We start from the raw sequence: 18,669 nt of genomic DNA on the forward strand, positions 1-18,669 counted from the left end.
TGATGCGGGGCTCAGTCTCACGACCCTGAGTTGTGAGACCAAGAGTCGGACGCTTAACCGACTGTGCCACCCAGGTGCCCCCTACCCTTAGCCCACCATCTTAATGGCACTAGGGACTCATTACCCTATCAGGCTAGTTTTACACGGAAACTGGAGGAGAGAGGAGGCCTATTGTAATTGAAGCTTACATTTTGTTTGAGGATCTTGCATTTTTCATCAGGCAGTTTGGGATACCACTGTATGTGCTCATATAGGACTTTGATTTTTACTACTCATCAGGATTGGAATATTACTCCAGCAGTCTTCATGCTCAGGCAAATTGCAGTCCTTTTAAAAAGTTTTATAATTTAAAATCATTTAGAAATTGTATCTAATTTCCCCATAATAGAATCTAATAGCTAACTTTTTGTAGAAATTTCTAGAAGTGTTTAATCAACTATAAATTATATACCTATAAACTGTAAAGTGTTTAGAGGTATGAATTAGTTAATATGACACAGAAACCAATCTTAAACTGAATTTAATGCCCTAGGGTATCAGATTAAATTTATCTTCTCTGTGATTCATGTCTTATTTTTACTAGATTGAAGTTAGAAGATAAGGGTCACTTTGATTAAGTTCTTAAAATTTACAGAGGTACAAACTTCCAGTTATAAAATTAAATCACAGGGGTGAAAAGTACAGAATAGAGGGGGGAAATGTAGAGGTTCATTTGAATAAAGTCAGTGCTTCTAAAGACCTTTTTTGTTTTTCTAAACTCTTTCTGATACAATAATCTGAGAATTTCTCTGTAGAGCAGAGACTTTGAAACTTTGTGGTTGTAACCCACAGTAAAAAATGCATTTATATCAAAACTCAGAATATGTATAATGGAGAATACCATTATGTGTAGTGTACTCTGATGTTTTTTATTTCAGTTTTTAAAATATTGCTGGTTGCAACCTACCAAATTGATTTCATAATCTACCAATGGGTTGTGACCCTTAGTTTGAAAAGAAGAAGACACCGTATGGAGGAACGGATATTTATTGAATATCTTCTGTTTTCCAGGCACTTTGCTAGGCATTTTACAGGTAAGGAAACTGAGTGTCAGAGAAGTTAAGTGACTTGCAGAGGGTTATTCAGTTGTAAAAGGTTGAAACCAGAGGGATGTTAACTAGGTCTCTTGAACTACAAAAATTTGTTACTCTCATACCATGCTGCTTCTGTATATAAAATTAAGGTAGGCCATTCATCCTGCTTCACCCAAATACCGGTATATTCCATAAGGCAGGCTTGCTGTGAAATTACATGTGCTGTTCGTTTGCAGTTGTTTTTTTTTTTTTTTAATCTTTTGTCATGAAGTGTCCTGCAGCCTCAAAGTTTTTAATAGTGGCTGATGTAGAAGTACCTAGTGCTGAATTTGGTCCTTAGACTGTAAAATTAAAAATGTTTCCGTCCCACCTACACATCCTTACAAATTTCCTCGTATTCCATGAGTTATAGCCATCTCTTCAGCAGTGCTTTTTTGTATTAAAAATGAAATGTTTTTTTTTTTAAATCTATCATAACTCAATCAAATGATTACTGTCTTTTTAAAATGGTACTCTTGGGAAGCCACGTACTTACTGTAGGGACATTAGTATTACTTAGAACATTTTTGAAACTTTACTTTTGGAATTGCCTCCAAAGACATTTTGCAAACCACATAGAAAAGGCATCTCAGTGTTTATTAGTCACGGATTACACTCCCTTGTCCTTATGACCTCTCCTCTCTTCCATTCTCAGTTTTGCTTTTCTTCTGCTGGCTTAGCTCTCCTACCCACCTATGCTGGAGCCAATGACTTCAGGGTGCCCAGACGGGGGGTATGCTGGCCAGAGTTCCTGGAGCAAGAACTTTTAGTTTATAGTGAAGCTGAATGCTGTAAAGGGAGGATCCTACAAGTCCAGAAACCTTTCTCTGTGGGCTGCCTGTAAGTGTTGTAAGTAGTTTGCACAGGACTAAGGACTGAATACTGGTAATATCAATCACAGGAAGGTGAGGAAGCCTGAAATGTAAGTATGTAATGTACAGCATTTCTCTGCAGTGAAGAACAGAAACTAAACCAAGCCATGCTTTGTGTTAACTTAAAACTGAAAGGTGTTTCTCAGGGTCTCCTTTGCCCTTCATTGCTGCCACATAAAAGCTGGGAGGAAGGATGATGAAAAGCCTGGGGAAAAGGCTCTCCTGTGAAATGGACATGTTCTTCTCTTGTATTATCTCTTGTATTAAAGTACAGTGTGGCTTTGGATGTCAGGTACTTATGAATGTTGGACAATGTTTGTAAGGAGTCATAGGACTAATAAAAGGCAGGAAAGCTTCCCTGGGAGCCTAAATTAATGTAAACAGTTCAGGTTCTGTTTGTGTTTTTAACAACATTTTGTTTCTAACAGGTGGTTCTTGCTATTTATATTCATTAATTTGACGCCGTTTTACAGAGGAACTTCTTGGGTATTATGAACAATCAATGGCAGAAGATGAATATTATTATCCACATCACCACTCTCAGAGAAATTGTTTTTGGAGATAAATATATCTGTGCAAATTTAACAAAAGAAATAAATTGAATAAAAATTATTTGCCCAAGGTCAAAGCTAGTTGGCACAACAGCTAGAATTATACCAAGGTCTAAGAAAAAAGAAAATACCCTCGAAGTAATTTAACTAAGCTTTTGTTTTGCCATATCAAGTTGCATGCTGAGGCTTATGGTCTTTCAGACCAGCTTAAATTCCAGATGAGGCAATAGCTATAGTGAAAAGAAAATTGGATGGGGAATCAGGAGATCAGAGTGCTAATTTTCGCTCTCTCTCCCATGGTAAGGTTTTTCTCAGTGGTGGCTGCCTTCTCCTCTTCCAGCCAGGGATTTGCCAACCATAAACCTCAGTGGTTAGCAACTTGACACTCTTTATTCTTCATATCTAGCCTCTTACTGGGTCCTGTCAATTCTACTTTGAATGTTAGTTGCATCTATTTATAAATATATTCATGGTCATCACTCTAGTAAAAAACTGTTACCTCACACCCCCCACCTCATTTCCCCCAACTTTAAGCCATTCCTCACATCAGTGCCACAAGAATGAGAACTAGGTCCCTCTTCCATTATTCTGCTGAAATATTTCCAGTGGCTCCCACTGAATACTCGATAAAGTTCAAATCCCATAGGTTGGCATTCACAGCTTTCCATATTCTGGCCCCAGCTTTATCTCTTCAAACTCAACTACTCACCATCTGACAATGCCACTGAGAATCAGACATTCCATAAAAATGATTTTAAGGTTTTTCTATGGTGAAGTTAGGAACTGGTAATAAACTGTTTACATTTGTCTAGATGAAAATTCTGCAGTACTACATTTTACACAACTAGTCAGCCTAAAAGTTGTTTCTTAAGGAAAATCTTTTGTCCCCCCAGAAGAAATTACGTTTAATTTCTTAACCTCTGAAACAATGTCAGTCTTGTCACCTGTGCTTCTGATAGCCAGAGCATGGGGATTTTTCTTCAGCAGCATAGATACTCCAGCCTTGAATGGACTATTGTCTAGCTCCTGTGAGAAACTTGACTAATAAATATTTGAGAAAAACAACTCAAGAGTACATGTTATTCATACATTTCTCAAGTACTTGAGATTTTCTTGTATTATGGTTAATCATTAAAAAGATGTTTACCTGGGTTTCATTAATTAAACCCCCTATTAAACCCTTGATGTTAGCAAGGGTCAGCACAAGAAAAGACCAGTGGTGAGAATTCTACAAATTCTGTAAAGCTTACTGAATTCATTATGTTGTTGAGTGGTGCTTGTATAAAGAAACATGCAATAAATTCATTTAACAAACATTGAATTGAATGCCTGTTGTGTGTTGCATGCCAGGGCCATACATAGAAAAATATTAGACCTGTAGAATCTACCCTTGTAAATCATTCAAGCTAATGAATTCAGGTACACAAAGCAAGTAAATCACAGTAACGTGGTTAAGTATCTTAAAAGAGGAATAAACAAAGTAGGATGAAGGTACACAGAAGATGGAGTGATTTGCTGCCTGGAAGAGAAGGGGAAGGCTCTTAACAATGTGTTAAGAGGTAGGCATGTGATAGGATCTTGACCAAGGTCTCCAATACCCAAGTTCATGTACCTTTCCCAGTACCTGAAAGAAGGTTATGGCTGACTGAAGACAGAGTTGTGGGCTTTGAGGTGGCAGAGGAATTCCATGTACAAAGGGTTGAAAACACGAAAAAGCAGTGTGCTCAGAGAAAACCAAGGAATTAAACTTGTGAGTGATGAAGCTGGTAGGATGGAAATATCGACTAGGGTGGTTATACATGTTTTTAACTGAATAATTCTTTGTTTAAAGGAATTGACGTGTTGCTTTCTATCAGATAAGACTGTTAGAACCCTTGGAGTTCTTCCTTTTGCCTTCCGTGCCAAGGAAGTTAGTAAACCTCACCTTTGCCGGAGTTCTTGGTATATTTGGGATATTTGCTTTCCTTTCCCACATGCAAGAAGTGATTTGTGCTTTCTTGTCTCTCCACTGTGAGATCCCCTGCTTCATATGGAATGCCTGCTTTCTTCCTGTCCTGCTATTCATTCCATAGATATTTATTGAAAACCCACTGAGAAAATAGTCATGAAACTTAACCTGTTAGTGTCCAAGACTTTCATGGTCCAGTTTTCCATTTCTACAGTATTTCTTAACCACTGCAATTCATTGGCTTCATTCACTTGTGGCGAATTCTGCAATGTTTTATAACTTCATAGCTATAAACTTTCATTTGTGGTGGTATGATCTCGCCAACTAGATTGTAAGCTGCTTTCAGGGCAGGGACTATATCATCTGTTTCTTGGAATATTTTATGGCATGAAATATAGTGATGAGAAGGGGAAAAGAAATACCCTCCAAGAGTGACTTCCACGTAATGAATGATGAGGTCCTAGCATGTGTGTGGTGCCATCTTTCGGGGATATGCATGGAAATGTGAAAAAGTCTCCTAAGGCATTTCAGACCTTTGCTCAGTACTCACTTTTGTCTATTAACCTAGGACTGAGTGATGCAACAGAAGAAATCTGGAAAACACTTCCAGGACTTGGGAGCCACGAATTGAAAATGGAAGAATTTGGAGGTAAAGGTATTTCTTTTTCCAGCTAAAAGTCCTGACTTAAAGAAGATACAGGACCTGAATCACTGAAGAAATGGTGTGGAAAAGTTGGGTTTATCTTCTGTCTTACCATAGGATTGACGGGGTCAGAACAGTAGGCACCCAAGAAGGATTTACAGTCTGATGGCCTAGTATTGAAACGGAGTAGCAGCAGGAATGTAATTGCTGTTAGGCAGGCAGGGACTGGAATCAAGAAAGGGCAGAGCTGAAGTTAAGAGGTAGGCATGAGACAGGATTTTGACCAAGGTCTCCAGTACCCAAGTTCATGTACTTTTCCCACCAAACAGCCTCTCAGTGAGTTGATAGGAATGAAAGGGAGTAAGGTGCGTGGCACTTAATAATTCTTCATGGACGCTAGTTCCCTTTCTTTCCTCTCTGGGTTTAATTGTTCATGACAGGGACGCCTGAGTGGCTCAGTCGGTTAAGCGTCTGCCTTCGGCTCAGGTCATGATCCCAGGGTCTTGGGATTGAGTCCCACATCGGGCTCCTTGCTCAGCAGGGAGCCTGCTTCTCCCTCTGTCTGCCTCTGTCTCTCTCTGATAAATAAATAAAATCTTAAAAAAAATATTTCTAATTGTTCGTGACAGATTGCTGCCTGTTATTGGGGTTAGGGTGAGGGTCAACAACTCAGGACTTCCTTAGCCTTCCCCTTCTAGAATTTCCCTTTCCCTGTTGATACCTTGCCTGTCTTACAGGGTGGTCATGAAGATGAAAAAAATTAATACATTTTAAGTGTCTGGAATGGAGGCTGGCTCCTAGTAACTGTACAAATATAAGTGGTTTTGTAATTGTTACTATTTTTTTCCCCCCAAAGTTTAAAGGAACAGCACATTAATGAAAAAGTATCATGGACCTACAAGAACAATGTTAGGGAGACACCTATAATGAGTGGAGACTTGATAGAAATACCGAGAATTCTTAAAATGACTTTTTAAAAAGGCTTATTATTAAGAATGTGGTATAGTGATGACAGATGACTGGTTGGGAGTAAATTGTTTTCATCTCTGGTAAGAATGATACCCAAACATGAAAATGTAGAACAGGGCCAGGTAGGAATAGGGTGATGATACATCCCAGTTTGTCTGGGACAGTCTTGATTTACATCTGTTGTCCTAGTGCAGTTATTACTACTGCTTCCTTTCACTCTCAGATGTCCTGGTTTGGATGAAAAAATTACATGGTCACCGTAGTTATAAGGGCAATGAAAAGAAGCGCGGAGCTGTTCCCTCCCTCCCCCTCAGAAAAGCATCCATGTGTTAAAAGAATTTATTGTTTCTAGGCTTAGATAAAAAGCATCCTCCTAAGGTTAGTGGGAACTTGTAGATGTGATTGTAAAGCACCACCAGTAATTTCTGAGGGACCAGAAAATAGAAAAGGTGCCAGAACACTGAGCTTGGGCAAAAGTCTAAAATTTAAGAGGTAAAGTTCTATTTCAGAAGCCACAGACCAGGTAATTTACCTTATAATCTAGAAAAATTCTGAAATAGACTATTAAACAGTATGTTAAATCGGAAAGCCATGCTCATTATGAAGATATGAAGAATTGGTAAGTCAGATGCCCTTTTGGGCAGTGTTTAGGGCAAGAAAACAATCATAGTATCAGGCTTCCATGATTGATCTGATCCTCCCTGTGTCATGTACAAGTTTACAAATGGCATCAGAGAGTGGCCATGGAGCTTCCTTCCTGTCACCCATCCCAATAAGTAAAATGAGACACAGCACAGATAGGCAAGTACATGATCTTCTGATTGGCCCAGAGCTGGGAAACAACAGAGCTGCAATTCTTAGCAATGCTTTGCTATTACAGCAAGGTATTTTTTTAAGATTGATTTATTTGAGAGAGAGAGCGGGAGGGGCAGAGGGAGAGAATCCTCAAGCAGACTCCCCGCTGAGTGCGGAACCCCATGCAGGGCTCTGTTCCCCCCCGACCCTGAGATCACGACCTGAGCCAAAACCAAGAGTCGGATGCTTAACTGACTGCACCACCCAGGTGCCCCTACAGTAAGATGTTAATAGAGAAAAATGACAGCCTCTATTAATAATTTTCCTGGAGCAGAGTCCATTCTAGTTAATGGTGATATTTTCTTGTCCTTTGTTCATTTATTATGTAATTTGGCTTTTTTTTTTTTTTCCGTAAGAATTACTGATCTTACAGTGCTCTAGATTGCTGCGAATACAAAGGTAGAGGAGTTCCTGCATCTACGGCATTCACATGGTATGCGAAAGGGATACATGTACTTCCAACTGTGTATTAGACTGGGTCTTCTAAAATACATGAAGAGCTGTGGGACCACGGGGTGATAACTGTCCTGGGCATGGAAGGACGGATAGAATTTATTAGGCCAGGCAGGGGAGGAGGAGAGGGGGAATTTTAGAAAAGCAGTTTGTAGGCTGCACTTTTCCTCCTCCTCTCCAAAACCTATTGTCTTAAGGGCAGGCCAGCCCTCCCTCAAAGTGCTCTGCAAGGGGGAGCTTTGATCCTTCAACTGAAGGCCAGGTTTGAGCTATCAGCATATGGGTTCATATAGCTTCCCATTCTGATTCAAGTACAATTAAATAATCTAAAAAAATAAAAACTGGAGAAGCTTGCGACTGGTCATCTGGATTCAGAGTAAAATGTTCACATTATATTTATGACGAATTAGTAAAAAATCTAAAATATAGAAGTATTTTATAAATATAGTTTTATTACTTGGAAACACATACAAAAATTCAAACACAGCTAAAAAACAGTTGCCAAGCAGAGGTCCTATCCAACCTGTTTTAATGAACACATAAAACAGTTATAATCCACATAAAACAATTTAAGTCCTGAAACAACTTACTGTCTTCAGGGTCTTTAAATATTGGGCTTAAAAATTGATTACTGTTTTACTCTTATCACCTATTTAAATCTCCCCCCCCCGCAAAAAAATTACTAACTTCAGTTTGATTCATGAGATGTTTTATTTAGAAAAATGATTAAAGCCATTTAACTGTAGTTATTTTGAAAACTGGAATACTGTGTGTTCATTTCCAGTCTTCTGTCACCATGCATTCTTCATGATTTCCAATAGTTGCTAACAGAAAGCACTTGTAACTTCCAGCAGCTCTTTGGGATACTCTTTGGTCCAAAGAGCCCTGAAATTATTTAAGGTGGCAAGATTGTTTTTACTTCTCATTTTTGCTTTTTTGTTTAATGTCATTTTATTTTAGCCCTGCTAGACTACATCTCCTTGTCAGAGAAAAAACAAAAGTTGAGTTATTCTGCTTTTCTTAATTGTTAATCCATTACACTCCTTCATCTATTCTTTTTGCCCTCAGGTTTTCCTATTTTTTTTAATGCCTTCTTGGCAAATTTAGCACTTTCTGCAAAGTTAAGCTCATGGAGCTTTAATATTTCAATACACTTATATATTTCACTCTCCTTTTTGGCCTTTATCATGCCAATTTTTCCTTCCTTTGTATGTGATCTTTGACAACTTCATCATGGAGCTCAATGAGATGCTTTAGATGCCTATTCTCTAGCTTCCTCTCCAGGTTCATTTAACTATTTAAAAAACATATTTAGAATTTCATCTAGAGAAAGTTTTCATCCTTTTGTAGTCCCCGTTACTACTAGACCAATTTTTTAAAAACGCGAAAAGGTAGCAGGTTGACAGGCAGAAGGGACTGCTTCTAGTTTGGGTTTTGCAACTCAACTGTTCTTCAGTCTTGCATCCCCTCTCTTCACAGCTGAGGAGCCTGAGGCCCAAAGTAGACTGGATAAATGAGAAGACTTCCACCTATGACATTCTCCGATGCATGGTTCAGAGGGGAAGAAGTCTAAATTGTGAGTTCTAGATTCCTGGACGTTCTCTCTGTAGCCCAACTGGTGACAGATCCCAATGGAATCTACATCTTTTGTCATCTGTTGTATCTGTTCCTCTCCATGTTTTAGTTCTGGCCATTCTCTCTCCTGTGCAGGACCCATTTTATCATATCTAGACCCGCTGCCACAATATCCTTTCTCATACTTAAATATGAACATACTTTCTGGCTTGAAAATCTGTGAGTGGATCTCTACTGCCTATAAGATACAGTACAAACCTCTTAAGCTTGGCATTCAAGGCCTTGTACAATCAGCTCCCATTCTTTCTCTAACTTCCTTTCTCATTTTCTTAGCCACAGGCCTCCTCCTCCCCCCCCCCCCCCCCACCCATGCACTAGCCCTATGGCAAAAACTTAATTTCTCTAATGTATTTTGGTGTTTTGCACTTGAGTTTTTTTTTTTTTCTTTTTTTCTTTTTTTTTTAATATATATTTTTTTAAGATTTTATTTATTTATTCATGAGAGACAGAGAGAGAGAGAGAAGCAGAGGGAGAAGCAGGCTCCCAAGGAGCAGGGAGCCCGATGCGGGACTCGATCCCAGGACCCTGGGATCATGACCTGAGCCGAAGGCAGACGCTTAACCGTCTGAGCCACCCAGGCGCCCTAGTTTTTTTTTTTTTTCTTTTCCTTTTATAAAATTGGGCACCCAGTCCTGATGAGTGCTCAAGCCCTTGAGGGGTACAAAAATTACCTGACATCACTTTGCATCTCACTCATTCAATAAACATTTAAGTCCCAATACGCATAAAAGCTAAATCATGCAGCGTCAAATCTATTTTAACAGCCACTCCGTTACCTTCGATCACATTGAACATGTGTTCCTTGAGGCCTTTTTCATAATAACCACTCTCAAGTCAGCTCTCTGCAATCCAATATTTGAGTGTTATCTTTTGTTTATAATATTTTTAAAGCCAATTACAGGATTATAAATTTATTCCAGTTAATTGCATATGCTGCTCTTGGTGTTGTGTGCTACCCTGTTGAATGTTCATGAATTTTCATTCTAACTGCCTCAGATCTGGTCCATCCTCTGGACCTGAAGACTACAACTTCAATTTCAGAGTTACTGATTAAAAGCAATGAATTGAACAGAACTAAGACCCAACGTTGAGGAATTTCTGTCCTGCCTTTCTAATTAACAATCTGGTAAGATATACTAAACATGCCCCTTATCACCTTATTAACAACATTTATTATTCTGAATGAAATGATGTTTAAGTCATGCATAACTAAGAATTCTAGGCTGATTTTTTTAAAATAACAATCATTAAATATGCATTATAAATATTCACTTTATTTTAAAAGAATTGGAAGATGTTACATATATTACACACTACATATAATGGCACATGTCAGCCTTTTAAGCTTAAAAATAATCTTTCCCCAAACTGGGATTGACTTAGACTCCAAGTATAAAATGACTCTTGGCCTATAGCACCAACCCAGGCCCAGAGGAAAGCCAATTTTGAACCTGTCTGTCCTCTGGCATTGGGCTTCCTGATATGACACTGAGGGTCCTCTCCCTCTGGTTTTGTTCCCTGGCACTATTGAGGCCTGGCTCAGGGACCCATTTGACTATACACTGCAGGCCTAGGGAATCTAGAGGGGGTGGTAGGGTCCTCTAACAATTTCACAATGGAAAAAAATTGAAAACATTATGTGCCTTGTCTTTTTTTTTGATCTATATCACTATAACAAGACTCTACAAGATAGAAGATTAGAATTATTGAAATACAATTTCTCTGCTGGTTTTTGTCTTTAAAATTAACGTGTCATGACAGGAGGAGACTTAAAAGTCATCTGGTTCAATACTGGTAACCTGCTCTACTAGTATCTCAGATTTAGGTATAATTCAAAGTTTTAAATGCCATCCATATGCCATTTTGTTAGACAAACACAAAGAAATTTAATAACACTTTTCATTTTCTTTTTCTTAATTCATAAGGACAATTTCTGCCAAATGTTCTGGCTTATGGCTCTCCTCCTCTTCATAGTATGTTTAAGTTACATATTAAGAATCCAAAAAATACCACTATGGAATTTTCATAAGCAATATCCGACCAATCAGTAAAACACGGTACACAGTGTGAAAATTTTAATTTATTCCCCTCCCAAGTATCCAGAATATATACCCTCTTAGCTTTGAGAAATGTGACAATGAAAATACCAACAGAATTGATCGTATATAAAGAAAAGCACATACTACACAGGAGACATCCCTAAGTCCTCCCTAACCTAGCAGTGCAAGTTAGTTAATGGTATGTTTCTGGTACTGTCACCTTTCACTTGATTTATAAAAATTTTACAGGACAGATTTAAAGCAAAGATAGGCCTCTGATTTTTATTTTTATTTTTTTATCCCTAACAGATTTTTAAAAAGAGGCTATATTAAATGACAATGCATTTTGAGTCAGGGGGAGAAAAAAAAATTAAAAACCCAAAACTTCTTTCAGTTTATTCAAAATAAAAATACACATAGAATTATGAAAATATAGGTTTACTATTTCCACCACGTAAGTTGATGCTGCTGTTTGAAAGGCTTGCAAATTGTTTTTCAAGTTTTTAAAGCTCATCTCGATCCCTCAATAAAGTATACCTATATTCGCTGGGTGCTAATTTCTGGAAGGAGCTCTCAGGTGGACTGCTTGCTACGTCCTGGACTTGCTGCAAGAGAAAGAATAAAACATATCAATATATTTTATGGAGCTATACTGTTTTATTAAAAGTACCAGATGAATGGTAGTTGTTTTATAATTATTTGCTTAATAAAGATAGCTACTGTGTGCCAAAGGCCAGAGTTAAGTTTGAAATCTTGCTTTCCCCATTCAAATGCCCTTACTAATAATACTCTCTAGGGAAGGCTGCCATAGAGCCCTCACCTTTGGACCTGTCGACAGTTCCTGAGGTGCAGTGGAAGGAAGCAAAATACCTGACACCTAAGTGCTTTCTAGGTTATTTTGTACCGGCAGCACAGCCATGACTAAGTTGGCCCAAATCCATCCTTCCTTCTTAAAAATGACTACAAAGAAGATTAAAGGCACCCACTCTGTAGATAGAGCTTTCATTTAGCAATTACCTGGATACCAGAATTTAGTTGACATAGGAAAATAAACACTTCCATACTGTAAGAAACTCATTTCTATAGTATTTCACTTGTGCACCAATGGACAAAAATACACAGAACTATAAGAGTGACTTCCGAGAATTTCAAACAAAAGGCGGTGTGTAGTCTTTCTTTATCTCCACACGATGAGCTCCTCAAGAACGACCATGCTGTCATTGTTTTAATATCCCCTGTAGTTAGCATAGGCACATACATAGTGCCTGTGTTACATACCCTGGATACTGGCTCATTCCCATTTTTAATGGGAAAGCAACGTCTGCAAATTTCCCATTTTATTTTGTCATGTTCCCTTTCCCTAATACATTTTTTATTTGTAGTTTTACTTAGATATAGGTTTGGTTTAGGCCATAATGATATTACTGTAAAACATAAGAAGTTCACTGTCTAATGGAGAAGTTGAAATAAATCAGGATAATACAATAATGGTAACTAACATTTTTTCCTAATCTGATAAAATATTAAGCAGGCCTACTTTCCTGAGGGAAATAATCGCCTTTGGGTTATTGCCAACAAACCGTTTGCTTCTATAGTTGCTTAATTATCAAAAAAAATCTGACCTCACACTTCAAGGAAAAAGCATGTCATTGGATTCCTAAAGGGAACTCCTGACACTGAACTTAATCTTCAGGAAAAATTGAACTAGATTTTACTTTTCTATGTGGAGGTTCCTTGGGCAAAACAGTTAAGTTCTGGGCATATGAAATAAGAGTTTTGTTATGTATCATCTTCCCTCTCAGTATAATGGTAACAGACAGGATATAAATCAATAATGCATCAACATGCAATTTTTAGAGGTGTTTAACAAAGCAGGAACATAGAAATATATTTGTAGTAGAAGTTACAAGGTAGAAAAGTCAAATTCTCAGGCTAAAAGTTACATAAAAAGCAAATACAAAATTTTCATAAATAGTTGTGAAGCATTCTAAATCTCAAATGAAAAGCTGCATTAAACCTTAAGTTTTGAACATTATAAATACTGTATTGGTGAAGGCTGCAAGAATACCAAATGATTATTTTCTTTGTAGTGTGGTCAATCTCCTGGCCACAGAGGAAGATTTGACCAGTTAATGGAATCCACTGACTTCTTCACTGATCTACCTACTTCTAATTCTTACCTCCTCCTTCTGTATTTGAAGCCAACAGTATTTAATCTTTTACCCATATTCCACAGGACATACACTACTTCAGTTTATGTGATCAAGAAACTATACTGTATCATTCTTGCAACTTTTCTGAAGTTCTTTAACTTCAAAAATTAATTTTAAAAGGAACATAATTTATTATTTAGAGTCTATTCAGAATTTCATTATCAAGATCTTTACGAGCAGAAACTCAAGCCTATACAAGAGCTTTAGATCCTCTTCAAGGCTAACTGAAAAAGAAAGAGTTCCCACTGAAAAACAAGAATCCTACCTGTCCTGGGGCTATATCGGTTGGGTCAGGACCATGATGGAATTCTCTGTGCAATTTTCCAGAATGTAAGTCAAATACGAACTGCTTGAGTTTTCCAGGAATTCTAAAACAAAGTAAGATAAAAATTTAGCTTAAACTGTTAAAATGAACTTACCTCTATTTTACCAACTTCACACATTAAAAAAAAATTTTTTTTTTTAATTTTACCTACAATCTTAACCATAACTATCATCGGCCAGGTATATGCCAAAATTTTTATACAGTTATAATCATGAAATGTAGATGCTCAGTTTTGTGTTCTAATTCTTGCACTTGTTTCATAGAAATGTTTCTATGCTCATTTTAACAGATGCATTAGAGTCTATCAAGATGTTGTCTTAAAACTTAACCATCCCTTATTGTTGGGCATTTATAGATTTTCCTTAATACATGTAACTAAAAAAAAAACTCATGTTCTGCAAAATCACACTAAAATTAACAGGATTCAAGGGAAAAATAGCATTAGGGGCTAACCACTTAAAACTATGTAGCTTTGTAACCAGAGTACTACGAAGAGCCTGAACAGAAATACTAGCGCTGTTCAGCCTCTTGCACTGTGTCGGCCAGGTGATCCTCTGTAGCCTTAACCTAGAGCCTGTAAGTCCTTTTTTGAGATACAAACTGAGGTCCTTGAGGGCATTCACTGCCAGTAGAACCAATTTTATCAAAATAATTTAAACCAGGGTGTAGCTTTTTCATGTTTTGTTTTTTTTTTCCCCCGTAAGCGTAAGGTAAAATCTCACAACTTCAGCCACATGGGCAGCTCACTGGATTAAGCTCCACTTAATACTGTGAAAAGCAAAGCACTTCTCAAGGCCATGAAACTGACCCTCCCCCACTTTTTGGGTTGGGGGAGGTCTTCATACACCACTAAAGCATTCTCTTTTAAAAAATATTTTAGAGAGTGCATGTGCATGTGAGTAGAGGGTGGGGCAGAGGGAGAGAAGCAGACTTCCTGCTGAGCGCAGAGCCCAGACATGTGGCTTGATCTCAGAACCCCGAGATCATGACCCCAGCCGAAATTAAGAGTTGGTCGCTTAACCTACTGAGCCATCCAGGTGCCCCTAAAGCATTCTCTTTAATGGTGAAAAAACTTTTCTTTGATGGCTTCAAAACATTCTGAGGGAAAGAATATGAACCAACACAACTCACTTATATTAACATCATTTCCCTAATTACCACTCACTCTATGAGCAAATTTGCACTACAGAGACATGCACCGTAGCAAAACAGACTATTACAAGGCTAAGCAGATTCACGTATCAGCCTTTTTTTATCTCCTTGAGTTGTATCCAATAAAGTAGGAATATAGATTTCCGCAACTTACAAGGGGGATACAGCCCAATAAACCTACCCTACATTGAAAAATCCTAAGTGGAGAATACATTTAATACACCGAGCCTACCTTAAATGTGTTCAGAACACTTGTAATACCCTACTTGAGCAAAATCATCTAACACAGCCTATTTTATAACAAAGTACTTAATATGTAACAAATTCTGTACTGCAAGTGAGAAACAATGGTTGCCCGGGTACAGTAAGTGTGTCAGTTGTTGATGCCTGTGATCACGAGGTTTACTGGGAGCTGTGGCTCACTGCTGATAGGCAGCATCACAAGGGAGTATCTTAGTGCACATCACTAGCCTGGGAAAAGATCAAAATTCAAAGTATAGTTCCTACTAAATGTGTATTGCTTTTGTACCACCATAAAGCAAAAAATTGTAAGTCAAACCATCATAAGCTGAGGAGATCTGTTGAGTAAATAAGAACTTTGACTAAGTGTGGGCAAGTTATACTGACAAAACAGTCAATTTTTGCTATTTGTCTACCTGTTCTTTGAAAGCTTGCCAACATGTTTATTAAAAATTGTTTTACTACTTTAATAAAAGCTGCATTTTAATTTCCATTTCTTCAGAAATTAAGCATTTTTCCACCATTTTAATTTATATTTCTGCTCATACAAATTGTCAGTCTTCTACTGAAATCTTGGCATTTTGAAAATTCATTATATATTTTAAACCTTTCTTCGTATGTCTTACAAGAATTAAAATGCAGGTCCATAAACACTTTAATTCAGTAGAATTGCCTCACTTTTTAAATCATCATTTTTGGTAGCAAAGAATAGCTAGCTTGTGTTAAAACTGCTAGTTTCTTTTTATCCTCTCCTGAGGTCCTGCAAGTGCTGCTTCCTCCCTTCAATAACTCCCACCGAGATGTACCAACCAATAACTTCATTGTACACCCATTTTGGCTCCCCACTAACTCCAATGCAACAGAGACCAGCAGGTGTCAAATGCACAGTTTAAAATACAAATGACTGTCAGGTAGCTGTATTGACGGAAATGCTTCTGAAAGGTTCTGTGGGGCTGAAGAAATTGCACATGCACTAAAGATAAACACTGAGAGATCAATTTAAATTTAGTATGACATCATCTACTGTCACCCACAGCAAACCTCTACAATATATCCATTCAAATCAAAGAATCACAAATGGTCTCCAATGTTTAAGATAAAGCCCCTGTTAAGTTTGTTATTTTATAAAGTCCAAAGCTGACAGCAACCAATACAGTGTGACTTGGTTTTGCTAGTCAAAAAATAATTTATAATTAAATCTTAAATGTAACAAATTCATAGAGAACACTCAAAACAGATTTTTTCCTAACTTGATTCTTTCCCCTTGTCAGCAGATGAGAGAAAGAATTGTGAGCAAAAGGCAAAGGAAGATACGATGAATCTGAATTGATGTGGTAGAAAAAGAGATTACAAAAGAGCTCTTATCTAGCTTGTGGCCAGAAACTACCCATCATTAAGTAACAATCAGTGAATCACAGTATACTGTCAAGAAACAGACAACATGGTTATGTGCTAAAAAGGAAAATAAATGGATCCTTGCCATAATAAATTCAATTATATTTTTATACTTTGGGGTACAATTTTTCTAATTAGAACACCTAAGTGTTTCTTTCCCACCTTTCAGACACTTTTCTGTTTTCAATTTTGATTTTTAGGTGATGCAAAATTTAGGGACTGTGAAATGCACAAATGTTAAGTGTCATTAAATGAACTCTGACATATGTATATTACAGTGAGAAGCATTTTTATTTTTTAAAATTGACATACAGTGGAATTCTTTCTTCTAGCCTTATAGTTCTGAGTTTTAACATATGCACATAGCATCTAGTAACTATCTCCACAAATAGGATACATAACAATTCCAACACCCTTTTTTTTGGTCAAACCCTCCACTTTCCCCTAACTCTTGCCAACCCACTGATCTGTTCTCTGTTCCTATAATTTGCCTTTTCCAAAACGTCTTGTACTTGGAATCATACAGCATGTAACCATGAGACTGGCTTCTTTTATTTAGCATACTGCTTTTGAGATTTATCCATTCTGTTGCATGTATAACTTTGTTCCTTTATTTACTGAATAGCATTCCACTGAGTGGATATACCACAATTAGTTTCTCCTTTTACCCACTGAAGAGTATTTGGGTTCTTTCAAGATTTTGGTGATTCTGAACAATGCTACTACAAACATTTGTACACAGGTTTTTGTGTCTAGGAAAAATACTGGCTTATATGGAAGGTATCTGTTTAACTTTTTAAAAAAACCTACCACGTTGTTTAAAGTGGCTATATCATTTTGCAACCCCACCAGCGACATGTAAGAGTTCAGCTGTTCCATAGTCTCACCTGGGATATAATAAGTCCTTCAATTTAGCCATTCTAAAAAATGTATAATGAGATCTCACTGTGGTTTTTTGTTTTTTTTATTTTTGTTAAAGATTTTATTTATTTATTTGACAGAGACATAGCGAGAGAGGGAACACAAGCAGGGGGAGTGGGAGAGGGAGAAGCAGGCTTCCTGCGGAGCAGGGAGCCCGATGCGGGGCTCGATCCCAGGACCCTGGGATCATGACCTGAGCTGAAGGCAGACGCTTAACGACTGAGCCACCCAGGCGGCCCTCATTGTTTTAATTTGCATTTCTCTAATATCTAATGATGTTGAGCACCTCTTCATGTGCTTACTTGCCATTTGTATATCTTCTTTGGATTCTAACAGTATCTTTTATGGAACAAAAGTTTTTAATTTGTTGAAAGCCAATTATCAATTTTTTCATCTATGGAGAGTGCTTTGGGTGTACTAAGAGCTCAGGTCAAAAAGGGTTTCTACATTTACTCCTACGAGTTTTACAGTTTTACCTTTTACACTTAGGTCTACAATTCTGAGTTATTTTTTTATAGGAGTTTCTTTTATGGAGATGTTTAGGTGCTAAAGCACCATTTATTAAAAAGATTATCCCCTTCCATTGAATTGTCTTTGTATCTTTAAAAAAAAATCACTATTTGTATACCTATTTCTAGACTCTCTATTCTGTTCCACAGCAATACATACCTATTTTTTTCACAAATACTATGCTGTCGTAAATATTTCAGCTGTATACTAGGTCTTAAAATCAGGTATTATGAATCCTTTGTTTCTTTTTCAGTTGTTTTGTTTCAATTATTCTAGTTTTACCTTTCCATATAAATTTTAGAATCAGCTGTAGCTACAAAAAAATCTACTTAGATTTTGTTTGAAATTGCATTAAATCTATAAACTTGAGGAGCACTGACATCTAAACAGTGTTGAATCTTCCAATCCATGAACACAGTATGTTTCTCCATTAATTTTGGTCATCTTTGATTTCTTTCATTGGTGTTTTGTAATTGTCATCGTTAGAGGTATATGTAGTTCTTTCTTCTTTCTTTTGGAGCCTATTATGAATGGTAGTTTAAACATTTTTGGGTTTCCAAATGTTCATTGTTAATATATAGAAATAAAAGTGATTTTTAAGAAGGTGACCTTGTATCCTGCTGAACTCATTAGTTCTAGGAGCTTTCTTGTAAATTTACTGGGAATTTCTACTACATACACAATCATGTTATCTACAAAGAGTTTCTTTCTAGTCAGAACACTTCTTGTTTATTTATTTATTTATTTGTTTATGTTTTGTCCTACGGTACTTACTAGGACTTCCAGTATCATACTAAATACAGCTGGTGAGAGTGGACATCTTTTTCTTTTTAAAT

General features: G+C 37.2%; 1 protein-coding gene and 1 long non-coding RNA gene across 3 annotated transcripts in view; one reads left to right on the top strand and one right to left on the bottom strand.

The window, feature by feature from the left end:
* The first annotated feature begins 9 nt into the window (after window positions 1–9).
* Window positions 10–10,147, top strand: LOC116641365. The gene is made up of 3 exons (XR_004301161.1): window positions 10–5,132; window positions 7,307–8,979; window positions 10,035–10,147. It is a non-coding gene; the product is annotated as an uncharacterized LOC116641365 (long non-coding RNA).
* A 150-nt stretch (window positions 10,148–10,297) lies between these two features.
* The window catches only part of ERP44 (endoplasmic reticulum protein 44), a 93,130-nt gene continuing 84,758 nt past the window's right edge, over window positions 10,298–18,669 (bottom strand). For both annotated transcript variants that reach the window (XM_032419023.1, XM_032419024.1), the window contains 2 exons: window positions 13,556–13,658; window positions 10,298–11,682 (listed from right to left, as the gene is read on the bottom strand). In XM_032419023.1, the coding sequence (XP_032274914.1) occupies window positions 11,581–11,682; window positions 13,556–13,658 (205 nt within the window). In that variant the 3' untranslated portion in view covers window positions 10,298–11,580. The remainder of the gene's footprint in view (window positions 11,683–13,555; window positions 13,659–18,669) is intronic.

The sequence above is a fragment of the Phoca vitulina genome, unplaced genomic scaffold, assembly GCF_004348235.1.
Source record: "Phoca vitulina isolate PV1807 unplaced genomic scaffold, GSC_HSeal_1.0 scaffold21, whole genome shotgun sequence".
Lineage (NCBI taxonomy): Eukaryota > Metazoa > Chordata > Mammalia > Carnivora > Phocidae > Phoca > Phoca vitulina.